The sequence below is a fragment of the Pyrus communis genome, chromosome 17, assembly GCF_963583255.1.
Source record: "Pyrus communis chromosome 17, drPyrComm1.1, whole genome shotgun sequence".
Taxonomy (NCBI): Eukaryota; Viridiplantae; Streptophyta; class Magnoliopsida; order Rosales; family Rosaceae; genus Pyrus; species Pyrus communis.
Genome location: NC_084819.1, coordinates 20819981 through 20842258, shown reverse-complemented (window position 1 = coordinate 20842258; position 22278 = coordinate 20819981). Strand labels below are relative to the sequence as shown.

Genomic DNA, 22278 nt, shown 5'->3' with positions numbered 1-22278 from the left:
TTAGGGTTTATGTCTAATAGACAAAGTACCAACCCCACATTGTTTTCATGGTGAAGCATTATGTTATGGTCCAAACCTTAATCCTCATCAACTACATCATGGCTTTTCAAATTTTGCCGTTTAATTTTATTGAAATTAACTTCGACACACTTAGGTTGAATCTTAGGCATTGTTTCTTTTTTACGTGTTAAACTCAATAAAAAAGGATGTACACAAGAGAAAAATATGCATGGTATCATATGATTCATACCCCATTACTATTTGATCACTACAAGGAGTAAGGAGTTTAGGGTTTGCATGATTGGCAACGACGGGTCATTTTTCAACTGAGCTCACTGTTACTGTGTGGAGATGTCGGAGTGTAGAGAGAGAGAGAGAGAGAGAGAGAGAGAGAGAGAGAGAGAGAGAGAGAGTTGTGGAACAGTGCGAGTTTTTTTCAAACATGTGTGAACCACACGTGTAATGTAAAATAAGATGGTGGTGGTTGCCTCATTTGTGATTGAAATGTCCCAGTATCTAGTCCTGTAAATAACCTCTTTGCAAAGCACGCGTAAAGTTGCGTACCATAGCCATTCTCCCTTCTCCTGGAACCTTGCAACATACAAGACCATATCGTATAATTACATCTAATTAACTAATAATGATGTGATTTGAATTGATTTCTATATATAAAGACATTAGACATGGAACTAAGAAGATTATTGTCAGGCATCACAGTTGTCAAGATTTTATTAAGAACGACAAGACATTTTGCCATCACATTAGTCTGGTTTGGTCTGAGTGTTAGCAAACTAAGCATGCGCAATAATATAACACATCAATCTGCTTGACATATGTACGAGTTTGGAAATAAGCCAAAGTTGCCAACCCAAACCAAAACATTACACATCATCAATCAAATATCTTAGGGTTAGTACCAACCATAATGTTTTCAAGGTGAAGCATTATGTTTTATGCGTCCAAACCGGCAAACCCTAACCCTAGCTCATCAACTTTATCCACATAACTCTTCAAATTTATGTCTTTCAATTTTATTGAAACTAACTTCGACACGCTCCTGTTGAATCTTATCAGTGGTATTTTTTTGATGTATTAAACAACAAGGAGTGCATACCGGAGAAAAATATACGTTGTATCGTTTACTATTTTATCAGTAAGGAATTTAGGGTTTGCCTGCATGGAAACGACGGGTCATTTTCCAACTGAGCTCGCCGTTGCTGTGTGGAGATGTCGGGGGTAGACAGAGAGAGAGAGAGAGAGAGAGAGAGAGAGAGTTGTGGAGCAGTGTGACTTTTTCCAAATATACAAAATGTTGGATTAAAACCAGAGAATATTTCTTTGATACAAATGACATCGGAACAGAAATCGAACACAAAATCTCGGGTGGAGGGGGAATGCTCAGATCTACATGAGTCACCAGCCCCTTGCACCCGGTAATTTAAGCGAGCGGATAAAATTATCCGATTACAAACAGTTTAGGCATTTGCATCAAACACCATATCGGAAATCAAAGGATCTTTTCTCCTTTCACATGAAGCAATGAAACTCAGGATTTCTGAGCCAATAATTCACAGGTGATTATATCATTCATGGTTGCTGAAGAACTCCCAGCACCTAAGACCGGAAGGAGGTTGAAGACGGGTTCCTTGCCAGTCTTGATCCGACCCATTTCGGCGAGTTCATTGAATGCATTAGTCAACATCAGTGAGAGTGCATCCACAGATACTTGAAGGCTTGTTGGACAATACAACCTCAAATACTATGCAAGGAAAGACAGAGTTAGAATGATACGAACGAAAACACAGTAACAAAAGAAAGAAGAGTCATTAGACAAGAAACATACCATTGTGTCTTGCCAAGAAAAAGCGTTCTCCGTCATAATTTTATCCAGAAGATATATGCAAAATCTTGATACTCTATCCGTCTGCCTCTCTGCAAAAGAATTTTGATAATCCTCTTTATTCTTGTCTTCAAGACAGATCATCGAAGCAAGTTCACTACTCACGGACAAAACAACCGTACATAATTTTCCAGGAACAATGCAACTCTGAAAGCAAGAATCATGCCAATCCGCATGCTGAAAACCCCAGTAACCAGGGTTGCTTGAGCAGGATTGGTCTTTTGCATTCTCAGTTGGTTCTTCGATATCTTCTGCAACAAATAAAATGGGCTTAATTTCTACAAGGGCCCTGCATGCCAAAAAGAGGAGCAACTGATTATTTCAGGTAATCACGACGAAATAAAATCGAAACAAATGAGGAGCATAAATAAAAATTTTACCCCTTTGGTAGATCAGGGACGAGCACATATAGAAAAATGGGATCAAATGCTTCAGAATTGGTTCCTAGATCCAACTCGAAGCTCCTTGTTTGTTTAAGGAAAGCAAACTGCTTCTCCTGAATTTTAAATCTCTCTGACGATATATTTTTTGTTGAACAGTAAGTGATAAAAACAATAGCTGAGGCCGATATTGAATGGTTAAAGGATTTAGCCACTGCTTCACTATTTTCTAGTGCCTTTTCCAGCTCGTCAATGGGGCCTCCTTGGCATAATGTCATTGTGGGAGGATCGAGCCCCAACTGCCCAGCCATGTGAAGTATCTCCTTATGCAAAGTTGCCTGGAAGCAAACAAATTGATAGAAATTAGAAGATCACCAATTTTAAATTCATGGAACTTTCCACCTTATATGATGCAAACCTACTGTTCTCGTTAGGAAAATGAAGAAAAGTAAAAGGAAAGGTGCTGACTGGGAGCTGATGACGTATGTTTTACCTGGCTATAAGGTCCAATACAACTGGGTGCCCAGCAAGATATACTCTGTACATGTAGAACCTTTTTGGAATGGTCATTTGCCACCAAAACTTCCATGTATGCCTTACCTAAACCCGCTTGCGACAAAGGCAGTTCAATTGTACTGCGGGATGGAACACCAAAAGGGCACTTACCTTGAGTTATATACCTCACATATGTATCATTTGCTGCAGCAAACTCTTTCATGTCGGCAATATAAAGATGAATATAGAGAACATATTCCCAACCAAAACCATATTCTACAAGTAGTGATTCAATTTTCTTCAGGACAGCCTCCAGATCTCCTTGCAATCCTGTCAATTAGATCATTTAACAGTATTAAATTGTTATAATACTATCTGAAAAACGATACACTGGCGAGGAATAAAAATTACAACCGGAGAAGTATACTTCATCTACTGTTCACCTGTGGAAGTCGTACGAGAATCTTGTAACCAGCAACAAATAGAAAATGTATCACCCTTTTGTGTTTTTGAAATGTGAAGTTTATAATCAGCAAGTTCAACTGCATTCTCAACTTCGGCATCAGCTTTGCGTGCAGCATCATATCCTTGTGAATGGTCTCCTTGCACTTCAAATAGAAAACTCTTCTTCTCCTGACACTTCTGATTGGTATGATCACTGCTCCCCAAAGTACAGGACTCTGCCTTATTTTCCAAATGAAAAGCCAAGGGATGAAGCACCCCAACCGGAGCTATGGAATCTGAAGAGTGCAGTATTATTTGAAACTCATCCAGCACAATTCTAGCATTCTGTAAATTAAAAAAAATCATGTAGAACGTAAATGCAACAAGTGACATAAATGTTGACTTAAAAATGTGATAAGAAAAATGAATTGGGACAACTGCTCACTCCCGCTTATTCACAGCAGACCATGGCCAGAGGATGAGAAACGATATAAACTTACAACAAAGAGAGGGCAGTCCAGTGTCAAGGTTTCATATTCCCCTCCTTCGCCGCATACATTAATACCATACAAACTGACAACGAATGGTAGATTAACCAACAGATTTTATGGATTATGCTCGTATACAATCAAGAATGGTAATATCAATGTACTGCAGAAACTTTGGTTTAAGGGGGTTGAGCAGAAAAAAAAAAACATACTCTTTCAACTTATGCAGATAGGGTTGTAAGAATGCTATTCCTTTGCCCAAGTGCTTTGAGGGATCCAACCCCATAGCAGCAACCTACGATATTCAAACAATATTAGGCTTCCATCCACAAAACCATCCAAATACACATGCAAGTGATTTCAAGCAACCAAAATAGCAAGTTAAACAATGAATTTTACCTTAACTGTAATTGCTAGAATCTCATTAGTTATCTGGTTGGCAAAAAGGGTATGTGAGTTAAAATAATGCATTACTAATAAACTGCATTTATATTGTTAAAAATGAAATTACCATTTCTTGAAGGAGAAACGACTGATCTTGTTTCCACAAGTATGCTAGAGAAACAAGCCCCAACCTAGAACACACACTTTCCACCCGCAGCCTTTGATAATCTGATGCAATAGCACCAGAGGATACTGCTGTGACAGAAGGAATCTGTCTTTTCACTTCATTTAACAAAATAAACATATCTTCGACTTCATCGCCAGGTGTCATTCTATAGCTAAGCTTCTGATGCCTATATGATCCACAAAAGCGATTCGAGAATAAAAATATGCTTTACACGTGAGAATTTCTCAACAATAATAACAAAGATTGCAGCTTCTAAATCTAGGATAAAATGTTCTTATCAAAATTTCCTTCTTAAAATCTTGCCTTGTGGATCCTTGTATTCGCCTTCTGAACAATGGGACTCCCATGCATTCTGCATAGCTGACGACTATCTGGTGCCCAACCTAAGGAACGTAAATGGACTCAACAATCACATCACTGGATTTCCTTAACTTTAATTCGAATATGTAATTGTAGGGAGGAAGGAAAGAGAGACTTACAGTTTGATACATGTAGCTATCAAGCTCGTCCACAGAATCATCAGCTGGCATCAAATTTGCCACTGCAACAATCTGCGTAATAATAAGCACTTATCAATTATCAAACTTTGAATATGACATTTATAAAGAATCTTTAAACTCTTTGAACATGGCAACCAAAAGCGCTTCTGACTGCGTTTCAAGTGCTTCTGGGTGAATAGAACCGCTTTCTAGAGAATCACTTGCTAGATGCTTTTTCATAAACCACTTGGATTTCAATAAAAACTTAACGTGTTTCTAATGTAAGCACTATGAGCAGAACTGCTTTTACAGAAGCAGTCTCAAACGAGCCCAATTATTTATTTAACCAGCAATCACTCAAGAGCGAAAACTGAACCCAGGATATAAGCAATTTAGAAACCAGTTATAAAAAGGCATAAAAGGAACGAAATTTTCTTTTTTCTTTAACAATGTGGATTTTCTCAGCCACCAAACACTCAGTCATCAATCCCAATGCCATTAGCAATCTAAACCCAAAGTTAAGCTGAACTTTCAGTGAAAACCCAAATACACAACAGGTGAAAACAACATGAAAAATCAGGAAAAAATCAATCTTTGCTATGAATTTCCTGCATTTTCTAGGGAACCAAACAGAAAGTAACGAACCTGGTGGCCGTATTGGATGCACTTCATCATGGCATAGCAGCTGTCCTTGCCGCCGCTTACTAAAGCAACCACCTTCATCTCCGCCTGCTGCTCTAACAGTCTAACCGCACCCGCCGCTGCGCTAAAGTTTACCCAAAACCTGCTTTCAACTTCTCTGAGTTTCTGGGAAAGGCAGGGTTTTGGGATTGTGTAATTGGGAGAGGTGCTCTTCCTCGGCTTATGTGAGAGTTGTGGAGGATGGACACGAAGAAACATTTTGTTTTTGAAAAATACTTTCAAAATAACTGAAAATATTTTTGATGAAATTAATTTCGGGTTCAAAATCATTTTAAATGCCTTTTGAGAAGCACTAGACATGTCGAATCACTTTAAGTAATTTTTTTAAGAAATTACTTGAATTTTAACTAAAGATTAGTTTAAAAAATATTTTCATTCAAATCGCTTTTAGTTATTTTAAGAAAACTTTCAAACAAACTTTCATATTATTTTAAACCGAAGATGATCTTCTCCGGATCCATTTTATGGGGATCTAGAGATCCTCACATTCTAATCGTTCATCGTACATCAAGCAGTCAGTTTTTGTCAAATAATATTTTTGTTTAATTTTAAATAAAAAAAAAGTAAAATGATTTTTAAACGCACGATACACGATGAATGACTAAGATGTGAGGATCCTTACAAAGTGAATCCGGATAGGATCCAATTCTGTTTTAAACTATGGGACGGGCCAGGATAAGGATTTGAACACGAGACACAGTAAATTAAATAAGAACGCTCTCAGCACTTACCTGTGTTATTTTTTTTTTAAAATTACTTTATTAAGAAAACCTTCTCTCTTAGGGTTACAGGTCGTTAGTGGCAGAAAATTGTTTCGTGCTTTGGGGAATTTATAGGCGTTACCGAATGTGTGTTCCTTGTAAGCATCTCTTCTCACGTGACAATAAAATAGAAATATACGACGAGTCACATTAATGTAGAAATATACGACGAGTCACATTAGAAGCCACAGTTGAGGCAAAAGTTGTCCAATTCCATACCATAAGCTCTTTCAGGCCAAGCATTCACAGGGTTGCTCGGGTTTTCGCTCGGTTTTGCAAGAAATGGTCTTGCAAATCCGAGCAAAATGCCGCTTCTCTTGATAGGGAAGAAATCGATTGGCATACACTCGAATGTCAGGTCATTATCTTACTCAGTTCGTGTACAATAAGATGAACAAACACGAAAAGATTATAAACCATGAATATCAATTGATAGGAACCAAAATTGCTTGACAAAGAAGTCCGGCACGACCTAAAGAACTTTACAAATGAAAGTGTTCAAACAACCAATCACTATGACATAAATTATAACCTTAAATAAGTGATATCTTACAACTTGAGGCAACAAATTGAACCAGAAGGAGAGAAAGACGTGTTACGGATGTTATTATCTTTCAACTGGCCGTCGTTAATCGTGAGCAGACAGCTATTCTGAATGCTATGATTTGAGGCTTTGGGGCTTCCATTCTGACCCGTCGTTTGTTCAATTCATGAACATGTAGACCAGTATTCTTTCAGTTTTGCTGCTGGAAAAAAAGGTACATTGACACCACCGAGTTCAGAATTTACCCTCAACAACAGTGCAGGTATCTGCACTACAACAGCTCGTTCGATATACTGATTCTACGAGTCGTCAGTTCTGTCTGATTGCCAGTTTAAAGAAGAAACTGAAATTACCTATCCTATTCCTGCAAAGACAAATGCAAAGGTGGAATTTCCATAGGCAATGGAGACAAGATAGAAATTATGCATAACAATTGATTCATCATTCACAAGTTCATGTCGTTGATATTTGTGATCATACAAAATTCATAATGTTTCCGATGAGAATCTACGGACATAAATAAACATCTTTACTGCATGTTGAGTGAAACATTCAGAGTTTTGTGATACTTGTGTTTACACAAAGTAGATCAAAAGTATTGACTAGATTTATTGTAATTTTCATCTGTTTCCACTACATGATATGCAGAGTCTAAGAAACCGAGGTTAATAACATGTTTTGGATACCCATTTGCCCATCATAGGAATGAAACAAAATAAAAAGGAAAGGGTAATATAATTAAAATAAAGCAGCGCCATATTTTATTGACTTCAAACTAAGGTAGATTACCTGAGTTGAACTCAAAAGGGAGCCTCTAGTGATTCGTCCCAAACTTCGGCACTTCCATTTGAGGCATCTTCAACATCTTCTTCCATTGAAAGTCTGATGTATTCTCTATGTGCAAATCGATCCCACTCTGTCAAGGTTGGATTCTCACGTTCCTGTAAACATCACAATATCAGCAACAGCAAGTCTGTTACCAACAATAGAAATGCAGTCCACTACATGTTTATCCGGAATCTTCCAACATCAAATGATGAAAAGAAAAATTGTTTTGAATACCTGACGAATGAGAAATGGATCACGAGTTTCAAAGGCCATGAACTTGTTAAGGTTGAAAAGGATATTGAAAACACTTCCTGAAAGCTTACAGCCTTTCAGATCATGGAGTGTGATATAGCTCTCATTCTGCAAGAACAAAGCTTCATGTCAACCACAATAAAACTATATCTAACAAGCTGCACAGTATTCCATTCTTTTAAACAATTTTCTTGAGGCAATAAAGCTCGGCGGATGCTTATTTCCAGGATGTTACATGCCAGCAACACAATGATCAATTAAGGAGGAGGGGTTACAATTATTCCGATAAGGACCACTTGCCCTCAACCTTGTACTTTAAGATTTTGTTTAAACAATGTTCAGTTAATTCCAAAAAAAGATAAGATAAGAGTAAAAAGGCACAGTCAGAAAAGGCAAACCTCTGGTCCAATCATGTCAATTATCTGGCACAAAATATCCTCAAAGAGAACAGGTTCTTGGGCCATGCACTCCATTCTATGCAATTGCTCCTCATAAAAGAAATTCAGTTCATTCCGTGTCAAAACTCCATTTCCATCCAAATCTATGCACTTGAACCTAACATGAACAATGTTGCGTCACAACTACTACAGAATTGATAGAATAATTAACTGTAAAGTTGAATCAAGTGGATCCCTCCATCCATCACTTGGCAAACTGAGACCGCACATTCAATTACACTTAATTGAAGGCTCAAATATCGGTCTCTGTCCCATCCCAAAGTCAAATCTGATCAAAACCTAACAAGAACAATGAATCTTCCGAACCGCCTCTGAAAGCAGGACATAGTAATGGTTTTACTTAAAATGTTTTCAGGGAAAAAGTTTCCAGTACTGCTACTTGAAGTATAGAGAATAAAGTTTCCACCTAATAATACTTCTATACGATTATTAGGCAACTGAATTCACCCATCCAATGATTGATTTAATCTTTATTCTTTTTAGAAATAAATCACAATTCGTTCCTGACTAGCCTAATTCTTTTTGGTGCATGGCTGACTTTAAATGAATGTTGAATCAACAAGGCTGATTAAGAAAATTAATACAACAATGGTGGAAACCCATTTTTACGTATTTTGTAATCTTTCCACTTTTTCCATCAAACTACCCAGCACATATGTTCCACTTGGACTTCCATCTTATATTGCTGCATTACCCATGATTACACTTGACTGCTAAGTCTTGTGAAGCAAGTTACTGACTAAAAGAGATAAGAGGTAAAGATATACCAGAACTCAAGGCTAGGCTCAGAAGTCTTATCCTCCTCCGAGAGAATGAAGTAGACAAAATCTTGATACCCCATCTTTCCTTCAACCTTGCTCGTAAACTTTCTTGCGACCTGAGAAACAAAAAAATAAACTCATTAATTACATAAATCAGACTGCATGCCTCAGAGAGAGAGAGAGAGAGAGAGAGAGGTAATAGATCAAGGTTTAAGCTTTTATTGATTGAGAACCTTTTCTTAAAGTTGGTAAACAAAAGCTTCATGACAAACCTGAGAAAATATTCTGTCAACAATCCGGTAGGTAAGTGCATGGTTACCATATCTGATCAGGTTCTCTTTGTCGATCAGGAAATCATGATCTGTATCCAGCTCCCAAAACTTGCAGTATATCACATAAAAGTGCTCATACGAGAAGTACCTGTTACAGATCATATAAGAAACAAGGAGTTTCGAAGACCAAAAATCACTGATATCACATAAAACACACCAACATACAGTGAGGAACACTCCCGCAAACTATTCCAGATTGTGTGAAAGAAAACAGGCATGATGGTTCCTAATTCTACCGGCCACACCCTATAGCCTATAGTAACACAGACTAAGTCTGTATCCAGAATCTTTACCTCAAAACCTTGTTGATGTCCTCTTCTTCATCTGCATGTTGCATTGCATCAATCAAGTTTCCACGCTTCAACTCCCTGAGTGTGAGCTGACGGTTCCCAGATCTATTTATGTAGTAAAATATTCTGTATATTACAGTTTCAGCTGGACCATTTGCAAGAATATCTCAAGTTAACGTGTGCATCATGCGAAAGGAATTGCATCAATCATAACCACAGTGAAAATGCAATACTAAAACAGCCTAAGTGGGAGGAAGGGAGAAAACAAAGGAGGAGGAGAGAGGGGAATGGAAAACTCGACAAACATATGGTATCAAGAAAAGGCTGATTGTAGGTGGAGAACAAACCATATCTTTCCTGAAACTCTTGTGTGCTCTGCAAGAACTCCAACCCTGGATGAGTTGCCAAAAGTTCTTGAAGGACAGGTTTAAAGTCATCCTGTTATCAAACAGGAACAGGATTTAGATGCTAGGTAGTGCACCAAACATAATAATTTTAATGATCAACACTGCATTTAATCGTATAATGATTAATTATACATATTTGTAGAGACATCAGGTTGAGCACAGATTTGCAATAAAACATAAACGAGGGAAACAAATAAAGCAAGACAAAAACCTGAGTGAGGTAATTGAGATCTGGTTGCTTTAAGATGGAATATATCTGAGTAGCTATATCCATTGTCAACATGTTTCCAGTGACCCAATAATCAATAAATGTGTCCCTACAAACAAATTAGTAGAAAAAAGTAAGAGTATGGTTTGCAAAGGAAACAGCCAAGCTTTAATAACAAGAGAATTAACGAAGTCCAGAGAGAAGAACTAAAGAAACATGACCAGATAGGGGTCACCCGGAACTTTTAGTCAGATGAGGTAACCATATTAGTTTATACCAGGAGATGGCTACAAGTCAGCTCAGAAAAAAAAAGCCTCCGGGAAAGCCACTTGAACCCCTTCTCCCCAATCAACCCTTATAAAGGGCATTGTTTATCCACTTCAGGCTGAAAGATTTATGCTCCTTAAAGTGGGGGTAAAAGGGTTGGTGAACAAGAACTAAGACATTTTAATAGTAGAGGATAATAGTTGTGGCACATAAGATAAACCACAGTAAAGGGGTGGGGATAGCAACTTCGAAACTACATCCTTTCATAAGCAATGACAAAAGTGAATATTACCTTGTTACAAATCCAGTGCTATTAGCGTCAATCTTTTTGAAGAGAGATGTAGAGAAGAATGAAGGCAGCTTGCAGATATCCTTAGCAACTGATTTAAATTCTGATACACCAAAGAGACTGGTTAAAATCTTATTCCAGTCGTACACCATAAACTCATATCTTAAGTATATCTTACCATGAATCTGCAGTCCGTCTGAGTTGCCAGAGAAAAACTGATTGATTCTAAACAAGCATTGATCTTTCAGTTCATTTGGAGGTGGGCGACCATGTAGAAAGTAAAACTACAAGTGGTACAAAATCCAAGTTAGAAATAATAATCTACCTTTCCCTCTAAAAGGAAAACCATTGCAGCTAGATAGTTCAAATGATGAATGACATGCATTGCAAAAGAAACAGAAAAACAGTGCCACGAGATTGCCGAAAAAGATTAGGATTGGTCAAACCTGAGGTATCACTTCTTTAACTGGCTCGCTAACTACCTTCAGCGGAGAACCTAAATGAGAAGGACCAATCCTCTGTTTCATAATGCGAGGGGATCCAGATGAACTTCTTGGTGACAGTGGTGGTGCACTGCCGGCTGGAAACATGGAAGGCAACGTACTGCCTCCAGTGGCATGTGGACTAGAAGAGTTTCCCTGCACATTCAGGGGACCACCTGCCTTTGCTTCAGTTAGCAGTTGTGTCACCTGCAATCATAAGTTCAGGAGAATGAAAAAACCGCCATGCATCAGAAAAGCAAGAAACAATACGTAAAAACGTGCAGCATATGTATCCCAATTGAAAAATAAAACTTGTTGTCAGTAGCATTTCCAACAACTAATTACAAATACTTCAAGAACTACTTTAAGGTACTCGGAATTGTAAACACCAGGTGCTTATAATTTACAAATTTCATCCCTTTTTTCATACTAACATGTGCCCTTTAATGCTTCTTTAATCACAATTTCATCGTGCCGAGCAGGAAAATTACTACATGCTAAAATCAATTCAGCATCATTATTTCTTAGCTCTCATGACATTTCACACGCCAGCACAAAGGACATATACACATTCATGCAAATTCAGAAACTCTGATATAAATAGCAAAAAACCAAGCTCACCAAAATTCAAAAACCAAAAAATGTACCCATAAATTCTTCGAAACCCAATTAGATGCAGAACCAAAACAATGCGAAACCACCAAAAATTTCAAATTTTGAAGGCAAAATTCGGGTTTTAAGTACCAGGCGATTAGTATCAGGAAGCGAAAGCCACTGCTCGAACAGCGATTCGACGTAGCTCGGATTCGATTTGAGGGCCAAAGGGGACACCTCATTGAGCTGCAACAAGTCGGCGTCAAACGACGCCGCATCCACCACGATTTCCATAGTCATTGAGACGCATATACAGATCACGGAACCCTTGATTCAGAAATCCCAATCCCCGCAAAGTGCTTTCCTTTCGATTATATTTTGTTCCAACTCACTGCCTTTTTGCGCGATTGGAAAAAAAAAAAAAAAGGTGAGATTTGAAGTGGAAGAAACGCCAGATCCTTAAGGAATTGGAGTGTTTGGGTTGCGAGAAAACGGGAGAGAAAGTGAGGGGAAATGAGAGAAAATCCTTCGGCGATAGATGCACTTTTAGCCCAAAGAGGAGAGAGAGAGATTTGTAGAGAGAGAGAGAACAGCAACAGCAGCTCCAAAATTTTCTACAGAAAAGAAAGGTCGAAGAAAGATGTATACGTGTCAGTGCGGTATAGGCTCAAGCTGGGATCCACTACGGCCACGATCATTACTTTTTCCTGCAATTTATTGCACCAACAAATAGGGATCTTTCACGTAGTTACGTTGAGTTAATTTACCATTTTGTATACAACGTATATGGTTTCATTTTCCCTTGTAATTTTCTCGGGAAACAAACAGGAAATATGAACGAAGAGGAGCTGCGTCGTTCGGAAGCAACCATGGCCGATCTTCTGAATCAATTCGAACGTATCTTGGAATCCGATCCCCAAATGTGAGTAATTCGTACTTGTATCCTATCAAAGAATCATTGATTGCAGGTTTTGCTTCTCTGTTTTCAGTAAAGATGCAGACTTTATGTTTGACGAAATGCCCCAAAGAGTTTTGTGTAAGTAGTTTTTATTCTTTGCTTGGATGGTGAACCTCGACAAACTGTAATTTCCGTCTCGAAAAGTTCGGATATTTGATCCCGAATGAGTTGTTTACATGTAAAAGTATCAGCTTGATTTTACTTGGATTTCAAATTTTTTGAAAAAGGTCAATTCTGTTTTAGTTCAATTCAAGATGTTGATTCAGTGCTAGTTCATTACTGTTAGTGAGACCAGGATTTCGATAGCGGTCCAAGTATGCCTTGTTCTTTTGCTGAAAGTTTTTGAATTGTTTGGGCGTGTGTGTGTACTTGTGGGTGCGTTAGAGGTTTTCTCTTTTTAGAGGGCTCTCATTAATGTCTTTGGAAAAACTAGTAATGCGACCGTCGTATGTATAATGTATTGTGTTCACTTGATGACCCAGAGATGAGGTGGGATTTCTTCACCCGTCCCAGTTTTCCGAGCTGAATAAAGAGGTAGGCCATTCACCCTCATTTGATGACAGTACTGTGCTGCGCTCGGCAGATGGAAACTCAGTTTTTTGGAATAGGGATCATAAGTTGGGGATTTCAACGCAAATTCTTCTTCCATTATGTAAGGCAGCTAAGCATGCGTTTATGGCAGCAAGTAGACAATATAAGGCACTTAACAGAAAATCTGATGTATCCGGGGATGAGAACTCTTTGTGTGCGTCATTATCTTTGGATAGCAGTTTTGAAAGTGATGTCATGAAGCATAGCAGGGCGCTTTTGTTGCTAAGTTGTGATTTCGGCACTGCATGGCATTCCAGGTTTTTCCCCCTTTTCATTTTTGGTTCAGTAGTGCTTGTTTTCTCTCTCTTATATATCAACAATTTTGGAGCTGCTTGATCTTGTCTGCTTTTCAATTTATGTCATGACACCTAATTGATCTTGTATATTTGACCCAGGAAACTTGTTGTGTCGCAGAAGCATAAGCTCTCGGATTTTTTGGATGAACTTCTCTTGTCGGCACTTGTTCTTTCATATTCACCTAAGTCTGAGTATGCTTGGAGCCATAGGTAACATCTTTAAAAAAATGGTTTTCGTTATATGTTTAACAACTGGCATGATTCTATAGTTTCTTATTTGTAAGTACTCAGCAGGGTGTGGTTTAATTGAGCCCCTCATTATCGTTTCCCTATTAATGGCTTTAAAAACACGAATTTTATGAACATATCGATCGTTACAGGCAGTGGGTCATCAAGTCAATTGCTGGAAAGTGTTCAACTCTGTCAGAGATTGTGACCAAAGACTCTGAGCTGGTGGAGAAAATAGCTGAGGTTTAAATTCAGTTCAGGAACTGCATGCTTTTAATTTTCAAGGTTTATTTAAACTTTAAATCAATTATCCTATGTGTTGTTTTTGGTCAGTCTCGTTGTTGCTTTCATAAAGAAAACAACATAACTCACGCCACTTTAAAGACTTGAGAAATGCCTTCCGTCGCTCCTACTGAGCTGACAAATTTTTCTGTACCAAACCAGAGCCAATAATAGTTGTATCTTTGCCAGACATAATGTACAGTGTCCATGGTTTGAGAATTTTCCTTTTCATTGTTCGCTTTTGTGTAATTAAAATCTTTTTTTACAGAGGTCAAAAATGAATTACCGTGCTTGGAATCATCGTTGCTGGTTGGTTACCTACATGACAAGAGAACAGGTTAGATATAATCCAGCCATTCCTTTTGCGGGAATAATTCAGGTTCCCTTCTAGAATTTTCATATTTTAGATGTTATAATGTTTTGCGAACAATTTTAAGCCAAATTGCACTCCTTTAAATTTGGACAGGGTAAGTGGAGGATTGTATTTAAGCCTTTCATTCTCAAAAGACGTCATTAAGATTTCCTCTGTTAAAAAGTTGTGACACATCTACAAGTTAACTGTTGCTTTCGTTCAGTTCTTAGTCCAACAACATACTTATATTACATATCTATTTTTCGTATGGTTAGCATTATTAATTATATGCACTCTAAATGTGTGCTTGCAGTTGTTATATGAATTAAAAAGATCCAGAAACTGGGCCTCCTTGCATGTTGCTGATCATAGTTGCTTCCATTATCGCAGTGTGAGACCTTGTCTTCTTTTTGTTGTGAATCTGAGATATGAAGTTTTTGACGTGCTGGACTTTAATTCCTTCACAATCAATGTTTCTATCATTTTTCAGCAGCTGATGCTTAAGATTTTAGAAGAGCAATGCTATAAACAAGAAATTTCATCTTCTGGTTACAACGTTGAAACATATCAATTGTGGAAGGTACAGTCTCTTTTCAGTAATTATGAAATCATCGGTTCCTACGGGCGAGCGCTTTGTACAGTTAATACTTGTGTCAAATTTTTGTCTTTTCGTTGTATGTGAAATTAAGTTTAAATTCACTGCTTAAAAATATGGGCATATCAGGAGGAGCTTGACTGGGATGAAATGTTGATAAAGCGCTACATAGGAAGAGAGGTACATGGGGTTGTTTTCGTATATTTGACTGATCATCTGAGAACCCCACAGGTTTTAATTTCTATGGTATTCGCTGTAAACAGGCTCTATGGCTTCATCGTCGCTTCCTTTCCTTATTTTGGATAAAGCATTTCATAACAGATCATAGTGGTGTGTCCAGCCACGGGAAGCAGAATAACAGCATGAATAACGACTTCAGAATATTTATGGATAACGAGTTACATCTCCTCGACTCCTGCTCAATCATTCCAGATAATAGCTTTGACGATTACCAAGCACAGGCTAAACATTCTGCCACTTATATATTATGGTTGATTAAGGTAAAAGTAGTTTCCCTCCGTTTTAATTTTGTTGCAACTCTACACAATCCTGTTCTATCAAGTTTTCTGGATGCTTATGTTGCTCTTACCTGCCTCAGCAAATCCCTGATTCCCGACGGATTGAATTTCAAGAGAAGCTGAAAACCGAAAACCTAAAAGCTCTGTTGAATAAGGCGTGCCCGGAGAGGTCCTCAACTTGGGATTCTTTAGTGAGCTATGTAGAAGCATCTGGACATTAGTTGAGCGAGAGTTAGCCCCCGGAAAATATATGTGTAGCACATTTTGTGTTGTAAACTTGTAACTTCTTCCTCTTTTCGTTTGAATCGTTCAAATTATAATGTACCAATGTCTTACATCATGATTAATACATATCATGTTATTGAAGGATGTTTTCTTATCTGGATTTTTGGAGTATCAAAGCAGCCTTGTAAAGGCAACTGTGTTAACATGAACCTAGCTAAAATATCTTTGGAGTTAGGTCTGGCTAGTGGATTATATCACCCGTCTGGCCATGCACATAAAGAGTAACACACGCAAATACCACTCAACCTGATGCTCGACCCACCCCATTGTAAGGGGTATCGCTATGTTGTGCGGCGGGTGAGCTTTCGTAGGGTAAATGCCCCCACATTGGCACTACCTTGCTCACAAATCCGCCCTTGTGTTTGGAGTTCTTCACCGGATGCCCATGGTACATGGATGTTGGGCCAAAGACCCAACGGATGCACCACGAACGATGGGGCCAGAATACAAGAGAGGTGGCCCTGGGTGAGATGTTTTTGTGTCTTGGGTGGATGGTTGAGGTGGCACAACCACCCGCACCCAAAAATTTCTTCTGTAATTGGGTTCATGCCGCCCCGCTAGTGGCAGCTTCTTATTGGATGGTCGCACATGCCCGATCTCTTATCGGGTGAACTACGACGGACCCAAAAATTTCTCCAATTGCTGGACCCAACCCAACCCAAGACCAGATTCCTTATCCTATCCAAAACACCAAAAACATCTGCAAGTTACAACGCGCGACCAGATTCCTTATCCTATCCAAAACACGTCCTGAAATCCAACCGGAATCATTGTCTATGATATCCATCTCCCAACATGTTTCCAATTTTCTCCATGCAAATCTCCAAACTTTCTGCAAAAACAATTTCTCCATGAGAGCTGAAAAAACACCTCAACAAATCCTCCACCAATGACAACAGTTGCCGCCAAGCTGTTGCCTCAGAGCCTCCACGTCACCACCCACCCGAACCCCTCCTCCCACCAGACCAGTGCCGTGAGCTGCAGGGTTTGCATTTCGTCAAACGGCGGAAACCGCCGCAGAAACCCGCCAAAGGCGGCGGCTTTCGCCAAAGCAAGATCGACCCAGTTGCAGAACAATAATGTCAAGGAAACCCATTTGGTGGAACCCTCTTCCCGCCAAACCAGTGCCTTGAGATGCAGGGTTTGCATTTCGTCCAACGCCGGAAACCGCCGCAGAAATCCGTCAAAGGCGGCGGCTTCCGCCGAAGCAAGACCGACCCAGTTGCAGAACAATGATGTCAAAGAAACCCATTTGGTGAAAGTCCTCAACAGGTCCTGCAAAGCAGGGCAGTACAATGAAGCACTCTATTTTCTTGAGCTGATTGTGAACAAGGGCTACAAGCCTGATGTGATTCTCTGCACAAAGCTCGTCAAAGGGTTCTTCAATTCGAGAAATGTCGAGAAGGCCGTTCGGGTTATGCAGATTTTGGAGAAGTATGGTGAGCCTGATTTGTTTTCATACAATGCGTTGATCAGCGGTTTCTGTAAGGCAAATCGGATTGATGCAGCAAACAAAGTGCTTGATAGGATGAGGAGCCAGGGGTTCTCACCTGATGTTGTTACTTACAATATAATGATTGGGAGTCTTTGTGTGAGGGGGAAGCTAGGATTAGCTTTGAAGGTTTTGGATCAGTTGGTGAAGGATAATTGCAGGCCAACTGTGATTACTTACACGATTTTGATCGAAGCAACGATTCCTGAAGGCGGAATTGATGAAGCAATGAAGCTTTTGGATGAGATGTTGTCAAGAGGGCTTAAACCTGACATGCATACTTACAATGCAGTTGTTAGGGGAATGTGCAGAGAAGGGATGCTGGATAGGGCTTTCGAGTTTGTTAGGAGCTTAGATTTGAAGGGATGTTCGCCTAATGTCGTCTCGTACAACATTTTGTTACGAGCGCTATTGAATCGAGGTAAATGGGAAGAAGGGGAGAAGCTGGTGAGCAATATGTGCTCGAGAGGCTGTGAGCTGAACGTGGTGACTTACAGCATTTTGATTAGCACGCTGTGTCGCGATGGCAAAGTCGAGGATGCAGTGAATGTGTTAAAGATCATGAAGGACAAGGGGTTGACTCCGGATGCGTACAGTTATGATCCGTTGGTTTCTGCTTTCTGCAAAGAGGGGAGATTGGATTTGGCAATAGAGTTTTTGGATTACATGATATCGGATGGCTGCTTGCCGGATATTGTGAACTACAACACGATATTGGCTGCTTTGTGTAAGAGTGGAAAGGCTGATCAGGCTTTGCAAATCTTCGAGAACCTCGGTGAAGTGGGATGTCCTCCGAATGTGAGCTCATACAACACCATGTTCAGTGCACTGTGGAACTGTGGAGACAGAGTTCGAGCTTTGCAAATGGTATCAGAAATGGTAAGCAAAGGAATTGATCCCGATGGGATTACTTACAATTCGCTTATATCGTGTTTGTGCAGAGATGGGATGGTGAATGAGGCTATAGGGTTGTTGGTAGACATGGAAACTGGTGGCTTTCAGCCAACAGTTATCAGTTACAACATCGTTCTTCTCGGGTTGTGCAAAACGCGTAGGATTGTCGATGCCATTGAAGTGCTCGCGGCAATGGTTGAAAAGGGGTGCCGGCCAAATGAAACTACCTACACTTTGTTGATTGAAGGAATTGGTTTCGCAGGATGGCGAGCTGAAGCGATGCAACTTGCCCACTCAGTTTTTAGTTTAAGGGCGATTTCCGAAGATTCGTTCAGACGTTTGAATAGGACCTTTCCCATGCTTGATGTGTACAAAGAGCTTACTCTGTCTGAGATTAAGAACTAGCTTTTGGTTTGTAGCTACAAAGAGGATTAGTTGGATTAAAAGACTATTTTAGGCTCAGCAGAAGCCTATATTCACTTACTAATGAGAGAACTGCCTTGCAGGGCAGATTTGGCATTTTATATCACAGTGTTGATCTTTCTTTTGGAACACAGAAAAAGGAGATTTAGCAAAATTTATTGTGAACTTTTGCTCTACAGACATGTTTTCTCCTATTTTATCTCCGTTTTTCGTATCTATTTTCCGACAGATAATTCGCTTCAGCAGCGAAGAATGTCTGAAACTCTAAATATCTCCTATCTAGCAAAAACATGAACAGCATCAAGTCCACGTAAATGAGTTTACTTTGACAAACTTGTGTTCTTAGTTAACGTAGATAAGCAGATCTTTTACAACAGAACTTTCACCAAGAAAAAGAACAGATATTCAGTACTGAAAAAATAAAATCTACGAACGAAAAGGTAAGATATCAAGAAAAATGGCCATATTTAAAGATGAATTCAGTGTAGAATATCGTTCGTATCAAAGGGAAAAAAAAGATACAGAAATTATCAAGCAGAAAAGATTTCTGGCAAAACATTATCAGAGAAAAGCAGTTGAGAAATGGCAATCTAGATGCCCAGAAGAAGTAACAAAGTCAAAATTTTGCCTAAACCTGATCTAGTTTACCATGATCTCTTCACTTAAAACCTTCCACTCGATCAGCTTTTGATGCAACTCATTGGCCTCTTTTGTCATACCAGCAGCGGCTACACCTTCAATTATAGTTGAATAAATTGCCTCGTCTGGCATGCTTCGATTTGATATCATTATTTCTAGGACTTGTATTGCAATATCAACTCTCTTCTTTCTACATAATCCATGGATCACAAATTTGTAAGACATATTACGGACCGGATGGCCTCTCTTATGCATCTCCTTCAGTATCAGAACAGCTTCCTCAACTAGATTTGCCCGGCAAAACCCACCTACCAAAGAACGATGAGTAATTTCATCAGGAATGATTCCATTTTCTACCATTTGGCCATACAATCCCATTGCTTTCTCCATACAACCTGTCTTGGCCAATCCGTCAATCACAGTATTGTAAGTTATCAAACCAGGCGATCGACTGGTGCCACTTAGAAGATTAAGTAATTCGAGGGCCTGATCAATCATTCCCGCCCTACAAAGAGCGCCCAAGAGTGTGTTATATGTAATGATGTCGGGATAACAATTCTTAGAAACCATTTGAGTAAAGAAGTTGACGGCACGATCTACAAGCCCAAATTTACACAAACCATTGATCAAAATATTGTAAGTAACAACTGTAGGGGGTTCGGAAGTTTCATTCATGATTGTGAGGATTTCATCGGCTTCCTCCCAACACCCACGGCTGCAAAGAGAATGGAGAATCGTGTTGTAAGTAATGGTGTTGGGCTTCAACCCCAGAGATAGAAGACTGTGTATAACCAAAGCAGTATCTTCAAGCTTATTCTGTCTGGAAGTGAAGTTAATCAGAGAATTGAAGGTAACAATATCAGGATAACATCCCTCTGCCACCATATCACCCAAAACTTCCACAGCCTGCATCGTTCCACAGTGTCTGCAGACTAGCTCAATGAGAATTGTGTAGGTGACTATATAAGGAGGGCATCCCTTTCTCAGTTGGTCCTTCCAAAACGCAATCGCCTGATCATAATTCCCAAAAGTAAACATGCAACGAATTATAGTATTGTAAGTAATCACATCAGGAGGGCAACCACTCACGCTCATGTCTTCCACGAGATCGATTGCAGAGCCTAACTGTCCACTCTTACATAGACCTCCAACCATCATGTTATATGTGATAATATCTGGAACCCCACCAGACATGATCATGATCTTTAGAACTTTTTCAGCTTTATCTAATCGATCTATTTTGATAAGGCCCCGTATTAAGTTTGTGCAAGAAGGGAAGTACGGAACTTGGTTTTGACGTGCCATGACCTCAACCAACCTCGATGCATGAATTAACTTCCCACGGGTGCAAAGGTTCCTAAGAATATCATTATTGGTCTCCTCAGCATTTCCCACAAAGCGCCCTTCGACATTCGATACAAAAGCATTATGTGATTTCTTGTTATTCGTTTCCTCTCCAGATTTTTTCTCAATGCCCATCTCATCACTATCAAAGCTCCATTCATCTAGGGGAACTTCATGGACTCTATCAATACAAACACTTCGCTGAAAACTCCTACGCTGTGAAACACCCGCATTTCTTTTGGAACTAACATCTCCTCTCCATTGTAAAGAATAATGAGCTTCACGATTATACTTCCTTAAAACTGTTGATATTGAGAGATGGCCAATGCCACAACCGGGGCTAACATGCTTTGCACACCCATACAAACAACCAACATCAACTGCACTACTCTGTTGGGTAATCGTACACGCCATTTATCTCCTTCAGCTTGAACAAATGAAGTCAAACAAAGATAGGAAGACCAACAAGAAGCAAATCTTGTAATCCAGTTATCCCTCTTCACTATGATCCAAAGCAATGAACATCTTCCAGATTATAACAAATGCGAAATAAGCGAAAAAGTAATTCGGCTATCTATACTCTTATCCTTCAGATTGAGAGCCACAACTGTGAGAAGGTTCAATGAAAAAATATCAATACCAACAAATTTCATGAAACGAAAAGGAGGCAAAGGAATTAACCAAACACAATTACGAAAACAATACGAACAAAAAAAAAACTTTCAGCTCACCATATATATATGTATGTATTTCATTCCTAGATGAAGGATAACAAGTTCAAAGTCCCAACTGTGAAATGGGTTATCAATACAGTAGATAATTCAAAATAAAGTTCCATTCTTTACCAAAATTCAAACACCCCAATTTCTCTTTTCTTATTTTCAATAGTTATAAGTGCTTCTACGTCAAGCACGTGTCAGATGCTTCTCCAAACAGCACTTTTCCAAGCGCTTTGCCTTTTCAGGAAGCACTTTGGTTTTCAGTGAAAATTTCAACACTTCCAGCAGAAGTGCTTCAATAGCAATCAGAAACGAGCCCTTAGGCCAATCCACTAACCCACATCAGAATTCAGACCCATTTCAGCTTCAGCTTTTACAGTTTCATTACACTGCAACGCATCTAATATAAAACCAAATAAACGTATACAAATACGTATAAAAACATACATACATATATACATATATATATAGAGAGAGAGAGAGAGAGAAAGATGCGTACTTTGACGGTGGGTTTTAGGTCGGTGCTTCTGTGTAGCAGTGAGAGATGAAAGAAAGCTCTGTTTTTTTTTTTTAAGGGTAATGGAAGGAAAAGCTCGTTGATGCTGATAAAGTCGAGAAGGCGGACGTTACTAGGGACTAGGGTTTTGTCAAATTAGCAATCAGAGGTCAAATTATATGTTTAATGAATTGCACTAACCCCCACTGAACTTGATAAAATTAGACATTCCTC

The 22278-nt window shown here is 39.2% G+C and overlaps 5 protein-coding genes across 7 annotated transcripts; 2 read left to right on the top strand and 3 right to left on the bottom strand.

Annotated features, from left to right (window-relative positions):
- Positions 1-1166: 1166 nt before the first annotated feature.
- LOC137722842 (diphthine--ammonia ligase) lies at positions 1167-5627 on the bottom strand. Of its 2 annotated transcripts, XR_011066800.1 has the most exons (13): positions 5403-5627; positions 4758-4829; positions 4582-4661; positions 4219-4444; positions 4107-4139; positions 3920-4002; positions 3720-3792; positions 3219-3564; positions 2774-3105; positions 2281-2618; positions 2023-2189; positions 1844-1932; positions 1741-1759 (listed from the first exon to the last, which is right to left on the bottom strand). XR_011066800.1 is itself a non-coding variant. In XM_068461944.1 (12 exons), exons 1-12 carry the CDS (start codon positions 5478-5480, stop codon positions 1547-1549), a joined length of 2220 nt encoding a protein of 739 aa, XP_068318045.1. In that variant the 5' UTR covers positions 5481-5627; the 3' UTR covers positions 1167-1546. The 2 variants fall into 2 exon arrangements, 1 of the variants encoding a protein (XP_068318045.1); XM_068461944.1 differs by having other exon boundaries at positions 1167-1759; positions 1844-2189.
- Positions 5628-6611: 984 nt separating this feature from the next.
- Positions 6612-12534, bottom strand: LOC137722457 (serine/threonine protein phosphatase 2A regulatory subunit B''beta-like). Its single transcript, XM_068461462.1, has 13 exons — positions 12083-12534; positions 11303-11545; positions 11035-11140; positions 10860-10959; positions 10304-10409; positions 10033-10123; positions 9689-9830; positions 9336-9483; positions 9070-9179; positions 8243-8399; positions 7827-7952; positions 7554-7705; positions 6612-7128 (listed from the first exon to the last, which is right to left on the bottom strand). Exons 1-12 carry the CDS (start codon positions 12230-12232, stop codon positions 7565-7567), a joined length of 1620 nt encoding a protein of 539 aa, XP_068317563.1. The 5' UTR covers positions 12233-12534; the 3' UTR covers positions 6612-7128; positions 7554-7564.
- Positions 12535-12699: 165 nt separating this feature from the next.
- On the top strand, positions 12700-16149 carry LOC137723321 (uncharacterized). 2 transcript variants are annotated; one of them, XM_068462485.1, is made up of 11 exons: positions 12700-12854; positions 13373-13424; positions 13548-13738; positions 13877-13987; positions 14158-14248; positions 14556-14624; positions 14953-15030; positions 15130-15219; positions 15364-15414; positions 15498-15734; positions 15833-16149. In XM_068462485.1, the coding sequence occupies exons 1-11, from the start codon at positions 12766-12768 to the stop codon at positions 15971-15973; spliced, it is 1200 nt and encodes a 399-aa protein (XP_068318586.1). In that variant the 5' UTR covers positions 12700-12765; the 3' UTR covers positions 15974-16149. The 2 variants fall into 2 exon arrangements, with proteins under 2 accessions (XP_068318586.1, XP_068318585.1); XM_068462484.1 differs by having other exon boundaries at positions 13373-13738; positions 15833-16148.
- A 579-nt stretch (positions 16150-16728) lies between these two features.
- Positions 16729-18902, top strand: LOC137722674 (pentatricopeptide repeat-containing protein At3g04760, chloroplastic-like). The gene has a single exon (XM_068461732.1). It carries the CDS (start codon positions 16927-16929, stop codon positions 18826-18828), a length of 1902 nt encoding a protein of 633 aa, XP_068317833.1. The 5' UTR covers positions 16729-16926; the 3' UTR covers positions 18829-18902.
- A 384-nt stretch (positions 18903-19286) lies between these two features.
- On the bottom strand, positions 19287-22162 carry LOC137722675 (pentatricopeptide repeat-containing protein At1g08610). The gene is made up of 2 exons (XM_068461734.1): positions 22048-22162; positions 19287-21436 (listed from the first exon to the last, which is right to left on the bottom strand). The coding sequence occupies exon 2, from the start codon at positions 21241-21243 to the stop codon at positions 19486-19488; it is 1758 nt and encodes a 585-aa protein (XP_068317835.1). The 5' UTR covers positions 21244-21436; positions 22048-22162; the 3' UTR covers positions 19287-19485.
- Between the last annotated feature and the right edge of the window lie 116 nt (positions 22163-22278).